Raw genomic sequence first — 13,874 nt, 5'->3', positions numbered from 1 at the left:
AGTGTGCTATGTTTAAATCAAATTTACTTTTGGGGCCTAACATGAATCAAATAATTTTCAAATTATCTGTAGAATATGTTTAATAAATCTAATTAATTGATTTTTGTAATTGTTATATAATTGCTATTAAATTCATTGTTGTGTATTGATATGGATCAATCGCACTCATTGAATAAACGCTGATAGTTCTTTTACTATAAGCGTAAGTTTATGAGTGGATCGGTTTTGTATCGTACGCACTGATTAGTTACTGATCACTGTTTATATTTTTGTGTATTATATTTATAATATTGATGAAAAGTGATGAGTGCGAAGAGGAATGGTGGTCATATGGAAAGCTTTCTGGAAGAGAAGCCAGAGGAATTCAATCCATTTTTCCGGCAAGTGAGTATCGGACCTCGTGTGTAAAGGCTGTGACCTCTACGCACGCAACATTGATATTTCGCACGCTCGATTAGATTATGCTGATTGCACAATCGAATTCCCGTTTAATCGTCTACCATTTCGCAGCTCTTAGCATCCATTGGACCGATCCTGATCATCATCTCTAACGGAATCGTGTGCGGATATTCGGCGATACTTCTTCCTCAATTGGACAGCCCCACGAGTCCCATACAAATCAACAAAAATGAGCAATCTTGGATCGGTATATTTTAGATACGTTTGTTTCAATATACATTTTTTTGAAGGTGTGTATTTTTAGCGAGCATGGCGCCTTTGCCAATGGCGCTCGGATGCTCGCTGGTTGGCTGGGAAATGGACAGATTTGGCAGGAAGATCAGCCTAATTTTGAACTCGGTTGTGCTCATCCTAGGCTGGATCATCATCTATTTTTCGACTTCGGTGGTTTACCTTCTCATTGGACGCGCCATTACTGGCTTCTGCATTGGCGGTACCAGTCCGGTGGCTTCTTGCTACATGGCCGAGGTGACCTCGCCTAAATACAGAGGATTGTTTCTTTCCTGCTTCGGATCTGGCATCGCATTTGGTTTATTTCTTCCACATTTATTCGGCACTTTCTGGTCGTGGAACACCACTTCACTTCTGGTTACCATTTGTCCCATAATTTGCATAATACTGATGCCCTTCATACCCGAATCGCACGTCTGGTACTTGAATAAAAATGATATCGTTAATGCCAAAAAGGCGTTCCATTGGTTCCGCGGTTCACAATCGGAAGAAGAACTTGAAGCGATCCTCGACACGCAAAGCAAATGCATCAAGAGAAGTTTTAGAGACTCCTACAAGGATTATCTAAAACCAACATTCTATAAACCGCTGATGATCTTGAACTTGCTCTTCATGACCGTTCAGTTCTCCGGTAACAACGCTGTTATATTTTACTCGGTCAGCATAATGCAGGAAACCGTAAAGTCTTTAGATAAATACGCCGCGATGTTAATTGTAGATGTGATCAGGGTGATTATCTCGCTGATTGCCAGTGGGTTTATACAAAAGTACAAAGTGAGACCACTAATTATGATTTCGGGATTCGGAAGCGCACTGTCTCTCTTCATTTTATCGATTTGCATACATGCGGCTAACATTTATCCCGAAAATATTGTCATCGTTTCTTTGCCGTTGTTCGCATTGTTGATGTACATCGTATTCGTTAGCTTCGGATTGACTTCGTTGCCATGGGCACTCTGCGGAGAGCTATTTCCGGCGGAAACAAAGGGCATCGGTGGAGCTGTCGGAGCTTGCGTCAATTTCTTGTCGTTCTTCGTCGTGGTAAAGACGAGTCTCGATATGTTCGAACATTTGGGTAGTATTTGGACGTTTGCCACCTATGGAAGTTTTTCACTGATTGGTACAACCATAGCGTTTTTCGTTTTACCAGAGACGAAGGGTAGGACGCTCAACGACATCGAGAAATATTTCAATTCAAATACTTGATGTAAATATTTCCTAGCCAATTCTACTAAATTTAAATAATTTTTCTTTAGTATAATAATTATTTAGTTTTTTTTTTTATTTATGTGCTGTTGCTTTTGCGACAAAAACTAGAAAATGGAAACAGAAAACTAAGACATTAAGAAACAATATGTCCATACTTAATGTACACTTAAAAATTAGCGAATTTAACTAAAATTGAATAAATGTTTTATAATTATGTTTCATCTTTTATTAATAGCTCCTTTTTGATACAAAGAAATAATAATTTCAAGTTTATTTTTGTAGAGTTCGTATAAATATATTATTGTACTATTGAATCGTTTGCACTATTATTCATTATCTTAGTACAATTAGCGATTGTATTGTTTCTTTTTATATTTTATCGATTTGTTTGTTCATTTGCATTTATACGACAGGTAAAAAATAATTGTTATTGTTTTCTGTTTGTTTACTAAATAATTTACTGGTTATCAAACCTGTCAACCTGAAGGCCCTCTCCAAATGGGTAGGCAACATCCCCGACGACGTCGTCAAAGATATGATTGACATCGCTCCGATGCTCTCGATCCTAGGCCAATCCCCCGAACTACGGGCAACCAGTCGTTCAGGTGGCTGATAACACCAGGGACATCCAGAGGAACAGCGACGTCTGGAAGCGCAAAGTCAAGGAGATGTTCAACGTGAAGTACGGACACCGATATGGACAAATCTCTGAAAACGTGACTCTGTGCTAAAGTGATGATGATTGCGGGATCAACAAAATATGTGGATATATAAACTCGAACCTCCGAATACAATTTTTTTAATTTTTTATTTGTATTCTTCTGTTATGAATAATCGTTATTGTTTATATTATGTTAGCTCTTATTATTGTATACATGTTTATGTATGTAAGTCATTAAGACTTAGAACAAACACCACTTAGGAAGATCCCATAACTAATCACTATTGTTAGTCAACAGGTTGTGCACAAACTCAAAGTTCCAATCAATAATGACCTCTAATATGTACATCTGCCTAATGACTTAATTATTAGGAAAAGTTAGTTAGGATGTTTATATAATATAAAGTTAATCTGAGAGTGAGTCTTGGAAGGGCAACCCAAGCTACGAGTTAGTAGCTGGAAGCTAGTTTAAAAACTCACACTTACTACTAAAACCCTCTTCAGACTCCGCAACGACAGAAATATAAGAATATCCACGGTGTCCAAATTCCATCCGCGCGAGACGAAACTTCGACGAAATAAACATACTTGTTAATACCGCCAATGTGGAAGTAATTGTTTCTATTCTACGAACATTCCTCTCCAATCCATGTAATCGGACATCTCCAAAAGTTTAATATACAAATTTATTATAATTAAATTAATTTTTAAATATTATCCTAATAAATATATTCCAGTTAGTTAAAAAAACATTTTATGATTTATTTAGTAGTTTATTTTATAATAGATATAGATAACATAAAATTTTTGTAAAAAAATTAATCATGACCGACTTCTTCCAGTTTTTATATATTATATAACAATAATCTAAATATTTGCGTAAGTTTTGTACAATATATACAGGACGCTTGTAAAAATATCTAGACCAGCGTGTCTCAACCTTTTAGTCTAATTCCTAAGAGTATTTCACAAGTTCTACGCTTTGACACAAGGTGACAGCTGTCATTTCAAGACTCGTTAAAAGTTTAATGCGATCCAATCTTGTGTTACGATTAATAAGTTGAGATGTTTAATATAATTTTGAAATTGGGAAATAAAATAATAATGTTAAATATTTGGTGTTTATTATATTACAATATAAATAAATATACAAAAAAAAATATATATATACAGTTGTATATTATTTGTGTTCACAGGTTGCGCTTGAATCGATATTTACGTAGGTTTATTGAGAATGGGTTTCTTCACTTTGGTGAAGTGTGCCTCGATCTCTTTGAGGGTTTTGTTCTTAGTTTCTGGTAGCACGAAGTATAGGATGACTGTGCCGGTGAAGGCAAAGACGCCGTAAGTGCCGAAAGTACCGGCCGTGCCTAAAGTGTCGAACATATCCGGGCTAGTCTTCACCACAGCGAAGAAGGTGAGGAAGTTGATGGTTGTACTTATGCCACCTCCGATTCCCTTGGTGGCTTGAGCGAACAGTTCTCCGCACAACGCCCATGGTAGTGGTACTATTCCAGTGCTGATGCAGACTATGTATGAGATCAGCATCACCAAAGGCATAACTGAGAATGTCTTGTTCTCTGGGTAAAGTTCGGATAAATAGACGAAGAGCGCCAGTCCGAAGAGGGAGGTGAAGGTGCCGATGCCGCTTACGATGGTCAGCGGACGCACTTTGAACTTCTTGGTGAGTACACAGGCGCATATCGAGATGCACACTCTGATAAAATCGACAATCAACATTGCAGCGTACTTGTCCAAGGTGGTCACCGTCTTCTGCATGATAGTCACGGAGTAGAAGACGACTGCGTTTTGACCGGCGAACTGGACCGTGGTGAAAAACACGGAGAGGATCATTAAAGGTTTGTAGAATTGCGGTTTCGAGCACTCTGCGAGCAGCTCCTTCCAGGATCGCTTCTTCGTATCCTTCGTTCTGGATTCGAAGATGATGGAGAGCTCGTGGCGGGACGCCTCATTGTTGCCGCGCAACCAGAAGAAAGCTTCCATGGCGCGTTTGTAGTCGTTTCGATTGGCGTACCAGATGTGCGATTCTGGTGAGATGATGATGAAGATGAACGCTGCGATTGGGCAGGCTGCCATTATCAGAGCGGTCACTTGCCAGGCGAGGAATGTGCCCAGGATGTGCGCTATGAAGAGGCCCAAGGCGACGCCGAGAGCTATAGTTGCTAGGAATATACCGCGATATCTGGGTTCGCAGATCTCGCCTATGTAAATTGTCGAGGATGGACCAGTTGTGCCGATGAAGAAGCCGGTGATGAGACGACCCACCATTATGTATTCCACCGAAGTTGCTTGGTAGATGAAGACCCAGCCAATCGTCAGGAATATCGTTCCGAGTATGTTCGATTTCTTTCGACCAAATCTGTCCATCATCCAACCCCCGAAGATGCATCCGGCTGCCATTGGTAAAGGAGCCAATGATGCTAAAATTTTAAATTAATAAAATGAACAATACTTAAGCCGTTATCTTATAATAAGACCAATAAATATTAACTGTATGTTTTGATTTAACCTTAGAACTTTGAATTAAATATAAAAAAAAATAAGTATTTAATAATATGGTGACAGCTGTCATTTTGCGACTTAAATTTAATAATTCTTAAAGCAAACTAATTTTAATTATAGATTTTTCAAACTAATTAATAGCAATGCTTATTGTTTCTTCCATTAAATCAGTATTTCATAAGAAACTTACTACTACATACATCTTTTAACACGGAGAAAACAATAAAAAAAACAGGTTGTTGTTGACATTCGATGCATCATGCAAGAAAACCTTGAGGTATCTCAGAATTACTTTGATGGCTATAAATTTAATATATATAAAAATAAAGCAAGAACTTGAATGTGTACTACATCTAAACAGAAGATATCAAGACAAACTTAATTATCACATGAAAGTGAATCTAAGGTTTGCATTATTTTTTTAATGACACATGTCACTTTGTGTCAAAGCGAGAAATTGTTAAGACTAGTACAAAAGTCGCTGTTTTAGCGATAATTGAACAATAAAGTTTTCCTATATTTGTAATAATTTTATAACTAATTTATACACACCAATCCAAGATTCCTCATTTTTGGTAGCTTTAATAGGACTATCCTTATACTCCAATTGCGGAAGTAGAATTGCGGAGTAACCGGAAACCATGCCACCGCATATCGTCAGCAGTATCGGACCCAAAGAACCTATAGTCTAGAAAGTAAATTTAATGAAACATTCAAGAAATCTGTTAAATTTTTCATCGCAAACTCACCTGTCTGTAGAGTGGTTTAAAGGTTGTCTCTTGAATATCATCGAGGAGACTGCCGAAAGCCTCCTTGCTCTTATCGACGTTCAAGGAGGGATTCGATGGAACAATTTGAATTTTCTTGTCGTTCAACATAATTAACAATTTTTTTGTTATCCTCCTTCAATAATTATCACAGATTCTAGAATTGATCCTCACTTGACCATGGTTCCTCTGAAAATTAATCAAGTCATATTGAAAACCTTGACCTCTCACACATTTTCTTAAAATTTGAAATACAAAAAAAAAATGATAATTTCGCAATTTCACTAATTTGCTTTAATAAGGATTATAATCACCTGGCCAGATATGTTGAATATTTGCACTGTTAATATTTGCACGAACTATAGTTCTTGTATGTAGCAAGCGATTGTTGATGATGATCAGAGCGGAACAGAACAAAACAGGATCACATGTGACGATGAACTGATGTAATTACGAACGAATGTCTCCGCGGATTCGGATTCGCTCGATCTGATCTGGTATAAACCAAATATTGAGCACCACTCATCATTCGGTAGTGACGCTGCGATATTATTTATTTTTATTCCGATTGCGATTCAATCGTTTCATACTAATCACAATTATATGGCATTACCTTGCATTTCGTACGATAACGCCAGAAAGCAGTTTTCTCACAAACACCAAATACACAATAACTTATTGGCGACAATACAAATTTGTAAATAAATAAATAAATTATAACAATAACAATATTTGCATAATTTTTAACAAACCGAAAAATGTATATAAGTTTTGGAATAATCTAAATATTAATATAGTGTAGGAGTATGAGTATAATTATTGCAATTTTAGGGTATTTCTTAGGGTATTTAGCTACATATTATCGATAATTATTAATTAAAGCATTAAACCAAAAATGTGGAAAAAGTTAGATTACTTTAAATTAAGATTAAAAGGCTTAGTTCGAATTTTCAAATAAATAAGATTGAAATAATACGAGATTGAAATACAGTGGAACCTCGCTTAACGAGTTTAATTTTTACTCGTATAGTGAAACATATTCAAAAATACACATAATGTGTGTACACAAGTTCTAAAAATGATGTAGCAGGCACTCAATTCGGGACTTCTCTTCTCATCGTCGCTCGTTAAGCGAGTCAGTTTTCTTACAATTCATTTTGCTCGTTAAGCGAGTTTTCGCTGTATTTCCTACGAGCTGCAAAAAATCAATTGTTAAATTTCTACTGAATATTTCTTAATAATAAGTAGAAGCTGAAGGAAAACTACTTTAAAATTGCGAATATAAAGAAAAATGATATTAAAATTAATATTTAAACTGTAAATGATGTATATATTTAAAAAATTAAACTTCTGCTGTGTCAATCGTTTCTTAAATGTTAAATTGACAGCTGTCACCTTATATTAAGACGTAGTAGTTTTGGAATATTCTTAGCAATTGGGTCGGTGTACATCTATAAACATATACTTTGCGTAGCGTGACAAGAGGGTTGAGAAACGCTCTTTGTTTTTGCATGTATATTTAAAGCGTGCTATGAAAAAGTAAGTAAAATTAGTGTAAAAGAAATATTAAGTACAAAATTGTGAGTACAAAAATAGTAAATTAATATGAAAATTAATATACTTGAAATGAGCTGTGGAAATCCCATATTACCAATTAATTGGATTTGGATTATTGAGAAATTCATAAAAAAATATCATCGTAATCATCGAAGGCTTACGTCAAATACAGAACACTAAAACAAAATGTAAGAAACAAAATAGTAATAGTGAAACTGACAGTTAATTTTGTTGAAATTGTGACAGTTTAACATTTTGTTTTATAGTATAGCAAATACATTTTATACAAACGCATTCTTGCAATTTTCAAAGTATATAACTAATTGATATTGAAATTAATAGTTTCAATGGATTCATTCATCTTTGTTTATATTAAAAAAATATATCATTATATTCATCGAAGGCTTAGGTCAAATAGTGAACACAAACCATGCACATTTTATACACAAATATTCTTAAAAGTCTGTAGATAAGTATTAAAATTAATAGTTTAAAATAATAAATTTCATTTCGTTTGTAATGTTATTGCAAATTTCATATATATTGCAGACAGTGGTAGAGCAACATGAGTCGGTCACTTACTTATCAAATGGATATCGCTAAGGTTACGTCAATTACACACATAAACATTCACCGTTTCGCAAGAATCTGTCTTACGCCGATTTCCTTGCTAATAGTTTAGTTCTGTTTACTTATCAGTTTGTTGTGTGCTTAAATTAAATTTATTTTTACTTATTTTTTTTGTTCAATATTCATATTTAAATGTACACAGAATTAAGTATTAAATTTACATAAGTTTTCTTACATACGTCATCTATATTTGTTTTTAAGATTTCCGAAAGTTTTCTTTTTTAAATTTCACTTTCTATGAATCTCATGAGTTTAAAATCTTTGTTTTAGATCAAAATATGATCTTAATTTTTCTTTTTGCTCAATATCAGTATTTATATATACATGTTTCCCCCGACTTACAAACTCCCGACTTACGAACTCTAGGACTTAAGAACAAAATTCTAAAAGCACACTAAAATTGATAATTTCTTTAATAAAATATAATATTTTTGGAAGATGTACTATCTGTTTTGTTGCATTTGTTTTATTTGTCGTTTTTTATTAAATAATTGTGATGTATACATTGAAAAGTATTTGTAAGTAAGTATTTTGCTTATTAATCTATTTTATTTAATTTTATGCTGTCAGTAATACGTAATTTAACGTAAAAGTAAAAACAAAGATAAAGTTTTTTTTTAAATTCTCCCGACTTACAAATAAATTTGACTTACGACTTACTTACTTTCGACTTACACTTTGGAACGGATCTAGTTCATAGGTCGGGGGATACCTGTATTCGAGTACAGATTTTTAAATATTCTATACGATTTTACTTATGTGCTTATTGCACTTAAGTCATCGTCTATACTTGAAATATATAAAAAAAAAGTTGTTTTGAAGTTAAGTTTTGTTTTTCCCCCAGATCACACGTGTCATGAAAACAATGTTGACATTTCATTCTATTTAAATAAAAATATTATTACGTATCCAAAAAATGATCGAGTTGCTTAAATAACAGAAGCATGGCAATAAAATTGTCAGCTTCATACAGAGAACTAAACGAACAATTCAGATGTTTACTGTCAACAACGAATGAAAATGGAGAAATCAAACCAAGAAAAATACATATTTGATCCAAAGTTCATGCTTTGAATAAAAGAAAACAACATGATTTGAAGTTAACTCACTTTAATATTATTTATTAAAGGATATTGAAATCTCAATATATTGGATAACAATATTTATGTGAATATTTAAAAAAAACTTTATTTCATACTGTAATTATCTACTTTCTAAGTGCTTATTGTAATTCGTATTGTTTTCAATTTATTAATCTATTTATTTTTATAGCTAGTTGATGTATGGATGTAGTTTTTTTTTTATAAATAATGGAAACGATTGAGATGGTTTCCTTAATCTAATCAAATATAGATTTATTTATCTATTGAAAAGGAATTTCGGCGAAGGTAGTTTCTATTTATCAGTTAAAATCATTACTGATTATCGAATTATGTAAAATGATTTACAACAGCCGGTTTATAAAATATGATTTTTTTTGCTATTGTGTAAAAAAACTGTAATAATTGATACATTTTAACCTATTAAATATATTTAATGAAATGTGTCATCATAATCATAGAAGGCTTATGACAAATAGTCAGTAACAAAATATACTTGATTGAACAGTAAGAGTGAATGTGACAGATTAACATTGTTTTTTTTTATAGAATTCCAAGTACATTTTATACTAACTATTTTTTTTGTAAATCTGCAAGTCTTTATGTCTACTATCATTCTTGAATGCATCATTGAAGGCTTATCTCAAATAGTGAACACAGAAACAAAATGTAAGAAATAAAACTGACAGATTTTTTTTAATAACTTTATAATAATAATACATTTCGTGATAATCTGTAAATATTTATTTATACTAAATAAATAAATGCATGAAATAATAATTGAACTAATCTATTAACAATTGTATTATTGAACGCTTATGTGAAAACAACAAAATGTACATTATGAAACAGCTGTGGTGTTTTGTTTATAGAAAGTTACAAGTACCCTTTGTACTGCAATATCCTTGCAAAATCTAACTGAACGTAAACATTTTCTAAGGTTAAAGGAGTACAACAGCTTTCATTCGTCGTTATAAATAGCGATATTTGTTCAAAAATTAATTGTACTTGCACTAACATCATGCACATTTATGATTAAATATTGACGCTTATAAAAAAAACGTATTGTTTCAACAAATACAAAGAAATATTTCGAACATACCTTATACGTCTCATTTTGTGATACATGCTAATAAAATTAATCATAACAACTTTGTTGATATGTCGCGATTTTGTCAATTTTTTTTTGTTAATAGATATATTATTATTAGTTTTTTTGATTCACGTTACAAATTAGGTGCTTGGCAAATATTATGTGCAAAATAATGTACATAATTTTATGTAAAATTGATTTGTTTATTAATTAATTATCACATTTCTTTGTTAATGCAAAAAATAAATATTGAAAATTTCATTTGACAGTTCGTTAAGTTTTGTTTTTCCCCTAGATCACACGTGTCATAAAAACAACGTTGGCAATTCTTCAACAAAATTCACAATTAATTTATAGATTTTACGTCTATAGAAACTTATATAAAAATTATTAAAGAATTAAAATGTTATTAATGCGTTGTGCGTTTCTTTTTTAAGACGTTGACGACGGCATGGTGGGTCATAAAATATGAACAATAGTTTTGTCGCTATGCACGCCACTGAGTTTGACTGAGTATAACCTTAAATATCTTACGTCAATTACAAAGCTTAAGCGCCAATACATTTCTTATACATATTTTAATAATTCTTGAAGCAATATAAAATAATAATTGGTATTGTGACATAATTGATGAATACTTTACAAAATAAAGTTTGAAATTGACGTAAGGTTCTTGACTTTTCACCCAATCCATGGGCGTCCATGAAAAATTTTCTCGCAGCAGGCAAACCGATTTGCGACGTCCTTATCGTCTTAATTGGATCAAAGTGTTAAATTTTTAGTTTTCTTTATGCTTAATTTGGTACTTATTGAAAAGTTTTGTGTTTGCATTTTTGACAGTCCGGCTTTTTGACTTTTCAATTATGTCACCTAACCTCAACTATTCAATTATGATATGAAAAGGGTGAAAAGTCAAATATCTTACGTCAATTACAAACTTAAACTTTTCTTTTACATTTTTGAATAATTTTTAAACAGTTTATAACTTCAATTATTCAATTATGGTAAGTTATGGTGGCGTATTATCGCCAAAAAGATACAAGAATTGGTTAAATTTAAATTTTAGTTGAAAATAATTGATTTTTTCAAGAAATAAGACGTCAGTCGATAGACTTTTTAGATTTAGTATTTTTTTTATTATTATTTTTAAAGCAATCTATCATCTGACATCGAAATCTAGCCTTATGAATGTGGTAAAGTAAGTTAAAAAAGGACACTATAATAATAATTAATGAAGTGAAGATCCAGCAACCCCACTTCACATATACGATAATTTTTTATGCACTTGCACACATTAATAATCAATATTTAAAATCGGTTTGGTAAATCTTGTGGTATTAATACTTTTATTAATTAATAAAAAAAATGAATTAACAGCAAATATTTTCGTTCAACGTAAATTGGAATAGAATTCAGACTTTAGACTTCAGACTTCAAGTTATTTTCTAAATCTTCATTATTAACAAATTAACATGAATAATTGATTGAGATATGTAGGATATCAACATTTATATAAATCTAACGTTAGGATAACATAAATTAATTAATTTTACAACAATACCTCGCATAGTGCGGTTTCATTTTTCATACATAAATGATCATACAATCTCTATTTGTTTTGTATTCTTCAATTTGTGCGGTTTTTATATAGTGCAGAACCGATTACCCGCACTATTCGAGGCATTTCTATATTATTACTTTTAGATCAAGTAGATCAAACAGATATTATTGAAACGATATGTTATTTATTGAAATATCAACGGTTGCAATTCATGCATTCCGTTCCAATATACGTGATTACTCTGTTGTTATTGCACTTCTGTTGCGTCGTGTAAATAATAAGTGTTGTGCAACATCGAGTTGAAACCAATTAATACTCACATGTGATCAATTCATATATTACCAACAGATGAAACGAACAACAAAGAAACTGAATCATTGCATTATTTCAATAAAAATACTATTTATATAATTGTCAGTTTTGGATATGTCGAGTACTATAAACAAAACAAAAGTGAACCAATAATTACAAAATCATGATCACCTTGGACTAGTAACATTACGATATCATGAAACAATTAATAACAATTATAAATTAATTAAAAATAATTTGTAATTGGTTATAAATGCAATATTGTTGTTTTTAATCGAATTCGAGCTGCATGTTTGTTTCGCGAATTACTACTTGTTTACAGATTTGCTTGTTTACAGAATTACTGCTTGTTTTTACGGAAATTCTTTGTGCAATTCGTATATTATTGAATATTTCAATTTTGTAATGTGTTCTTTCGAGTGCAGTGCCATCACGTATTTGAACTGGATTACTACTTTTTTTTTGCGTATTATTAGTGTTTAGCATATTAAACGAATGGAAAGCATGCATGTTTGATAACTGATTATATATGTTTTGTGTGTGTGTGTGAATGTGCGCTGGTGAATGAATGAGTTAAGTAACGAAAGTCTTGGGAAAGACTTACCTAAATGGTGGTCGGGATGGATGGAGGAGCGTGCTGGCGCATAGTCTGATGTATTCCATCTAAATAACGAAGCGGTGGTGTATGCATGCAGCTGTACTCGCATCAAGTACGTCGCTGTGGTGCGAATGATTTGTATAAATGAATATTGAAAGTGAGTTGATATCAAGATGATCTCGCGCTTTTTACGTGATTTTTTTTATATATTAATAAAGTTTCTGTGAAATGCATGTAAATAATGTAGATGTAAACAAATACACAAAACCATATAGCACAGATATCTTGATTTGTGAAATTTTTAGAAATACAAGTATCCCCCGACTTACGAACTAGTTCTGTTCCAAAGGGTTGTTCGTAAGTCGAATTTATTCGTAAGTCGGTGGAATTTTAAAAATTTTAAAATATACTTTTCTTATCACACTTTATCATAGTTTTTACTTACAAATACTTTTCAATGTAGACATCACAATTATTTAATAAAAAACGACAAAAGAAACGAATGCAACAGATCGTTTCCAAAAATATTATATTTTATTTAAGAAATTATTAATTTTTGTTTGGACAGTTAATGTTTTTTTATCACTATATATCTCCTTGTAACATGTTAGAGCTTTTGGAATTTTGTTCGTAAGTCCAGGAGTACGTAAGTCGTGGGATATATGTAATTTTATTTCATATATTATGATATAAGCGTCTAAGAAAATATTAAAAAAAAGAGTAGAAATCCATTGACGCTTTTGATTGAAATATGCTTTACATAAAGATTTTTTTATATTGTGTAAAGAAACTCTGTTTTTTTGGAAATTGTCATTTAAGTCTATAGTTAACTATAAATAAAACATTGATTACTTTTTCAGACATACATTTTCATTATTATATCAAATTAAACAAGGAAAACTTCTAATTTGTAGTATAATAATTGATTTCCATTTTATATTTCTTTGAAGAAAAAATTGTTAAAATTTAAATATATCTTTATTGCAGTAATTTCCACTGGTCTGACATGAAACGATCATTTTTTCTTTATAAATTATTATTTCAAAATTGAACATTTTCTCATATTTTTTTGCGTTGAAAATAAATTAATAACATTTTCTATATACAGTGGAACCTCGCTTAACGAGGAATTGTAAATTGTAAGAAATGAAATTGTAAGAAATGAAATTGTAA

At 31.7% G+C, this 13,874-nt stretch overlaps 2 protein-coding genes across 4 annotated transcripts; one reads left to right on the top strand and one right to left on the bottom strand.

Annotated features, from left to right (window-relative positions):
• Positions 1 to 145: 145 nt before the first annotated feature.
• LOC108569623 (facilitated trehalose transporter Tret1-like) lies at positions 146 to 1,914 on the top strand. Of its 2 annotated transcripts, XM_017931245.1 has the most exons (3): positions 146 to 384; positions 511 to 646; positions 704 to 1,914. In XM_017931245.1, exons 1-3 carry the CDS (start codon positions 304 to 306, stop codon positions 1,894 to 1,896), a joined length of 1,410 nt encoding a protein of 469 aa, XP_017786734.1. In that variant the 5' UTR covers positions 146 to 303; the 3' UTR covers positions 1,897 to 1,914. The 2 variants fall into 2 exon arrangements, with proteins under 2 accessions (XP_017786734.1, XP_017786735.1); XM_017931246.1 differs by lacking the exon at positions 146 to 384 and having other exon boundaries at positions 585 to 646; positions 690 to 1,914.
• A 1,768-nt stretch (positions 1,915 to 3,682) lies between these two features.
• Positions 3,683 to 12,812, bottom strand: LOC108569636 (facilitated trehalose transporter Tret1-2 homolog). Of its 2 annotated transcripts, XM_017931266.1 has the most exons (5): positions 12,708 to 12,806; positions 6,165 to 6,391; positions 5,833 to 6,039; positions 5,636 to 5,771; positions 3,683 to 5,001 (listed from the first exon to the last, which is right to left on the bottom strand). In XM_017931266.1, the coding sequence occupies exons 3-5, from the start codon at positions 5,959 to 5,961 to the stop codon at positions 3,776 to 3,778; spliced, it is 1,491 nt and encodes a 496-aa protein (XP_017786755.1). In that variant the 5' UTR covers positions 5,962 to 6,039; positions 6,165 to 6,391; positions 12,708 to 12,806; the 3' UTR covers positions 3,683 to 3,775. The 2 variants fall into 2 exon arrangements, with proteins under 2 accessions (XP_017786755.1, XP_017786756.1); XM_017931267.1 differs by lacking the exon at positions 6,165 to 6,391 and having other exon boundaries at positions 12,708 to 12,812.
• Positions 12,813 to 13,874: the final 1,062 nt, after the last annotated feature.

This window comes from Nicrophorus vespilloides, unplaced genomic scaffold (genome assembly GCF_001412225.1).
Source record: "Nicrophorus vespilloides isolate i.1.1-1 unplaced genomic scaffold, Nicve_v1.0, whole genome shotgun sequence".
In the NCBI taxonomy this organism is placed as follows: Eukaryota; Metazoa; Arthropoda; class Insecta; order Coleoptera; family Silphidae; genus Nicrophorus; species Nicrophorus vespilloides.
Note: the sequence above shows the minus strand (reverse complement) of the source record. Positions and strands in the feature narration are given on the sequence as shown.

Excerpts from the sequence above, each read along its gene's own strand:
- LOC108569623 (XM_017931245.1), top strand. The coding sequence starts at position 304 with ATGAGTGCGAAGAGGAATGGTGGTCATATGGAAAGCTTTCTGGAAGAG. Across the intron at positions 385-510 it reads TCAATCCATTTTTCCGGCAA|CTCTTAGCATCCATTGGACC; the intron begins GTGAGTATCGGA and ends ACCATTTCGCAG. Across the intron at positions 647-703 it reads AAATGAGCAATCTTGGATCG|CGAGCATGGCGCCTTTGCCA; the intron begins GTATATTTTAGA and ends GTGTATTTTTAG.
- LOC108569636 (XM_017931267.1), bottom strand. The coding sequence starts at position 5,961 with ATGTTGAACGACAAGAAAATTCAAATTGTTCCATCGAATCCCTCCTTG. Across the intron at positions 5,772-5,832 it reads TTAAACCACTCTACAGACAG|ACTATAGGTTCTTTGGGTCC; the intron begins GTGAGTTTGCGA and ends TTTACTTTCTAG. Across the intron at positions 5,002-5,635 it reads AAATGAGGAATCTTGGATTG|CATCATTGGCTCCTTTACCA; the intron begins GTGTGTATAAAT and ends TTAAAATTTTAG.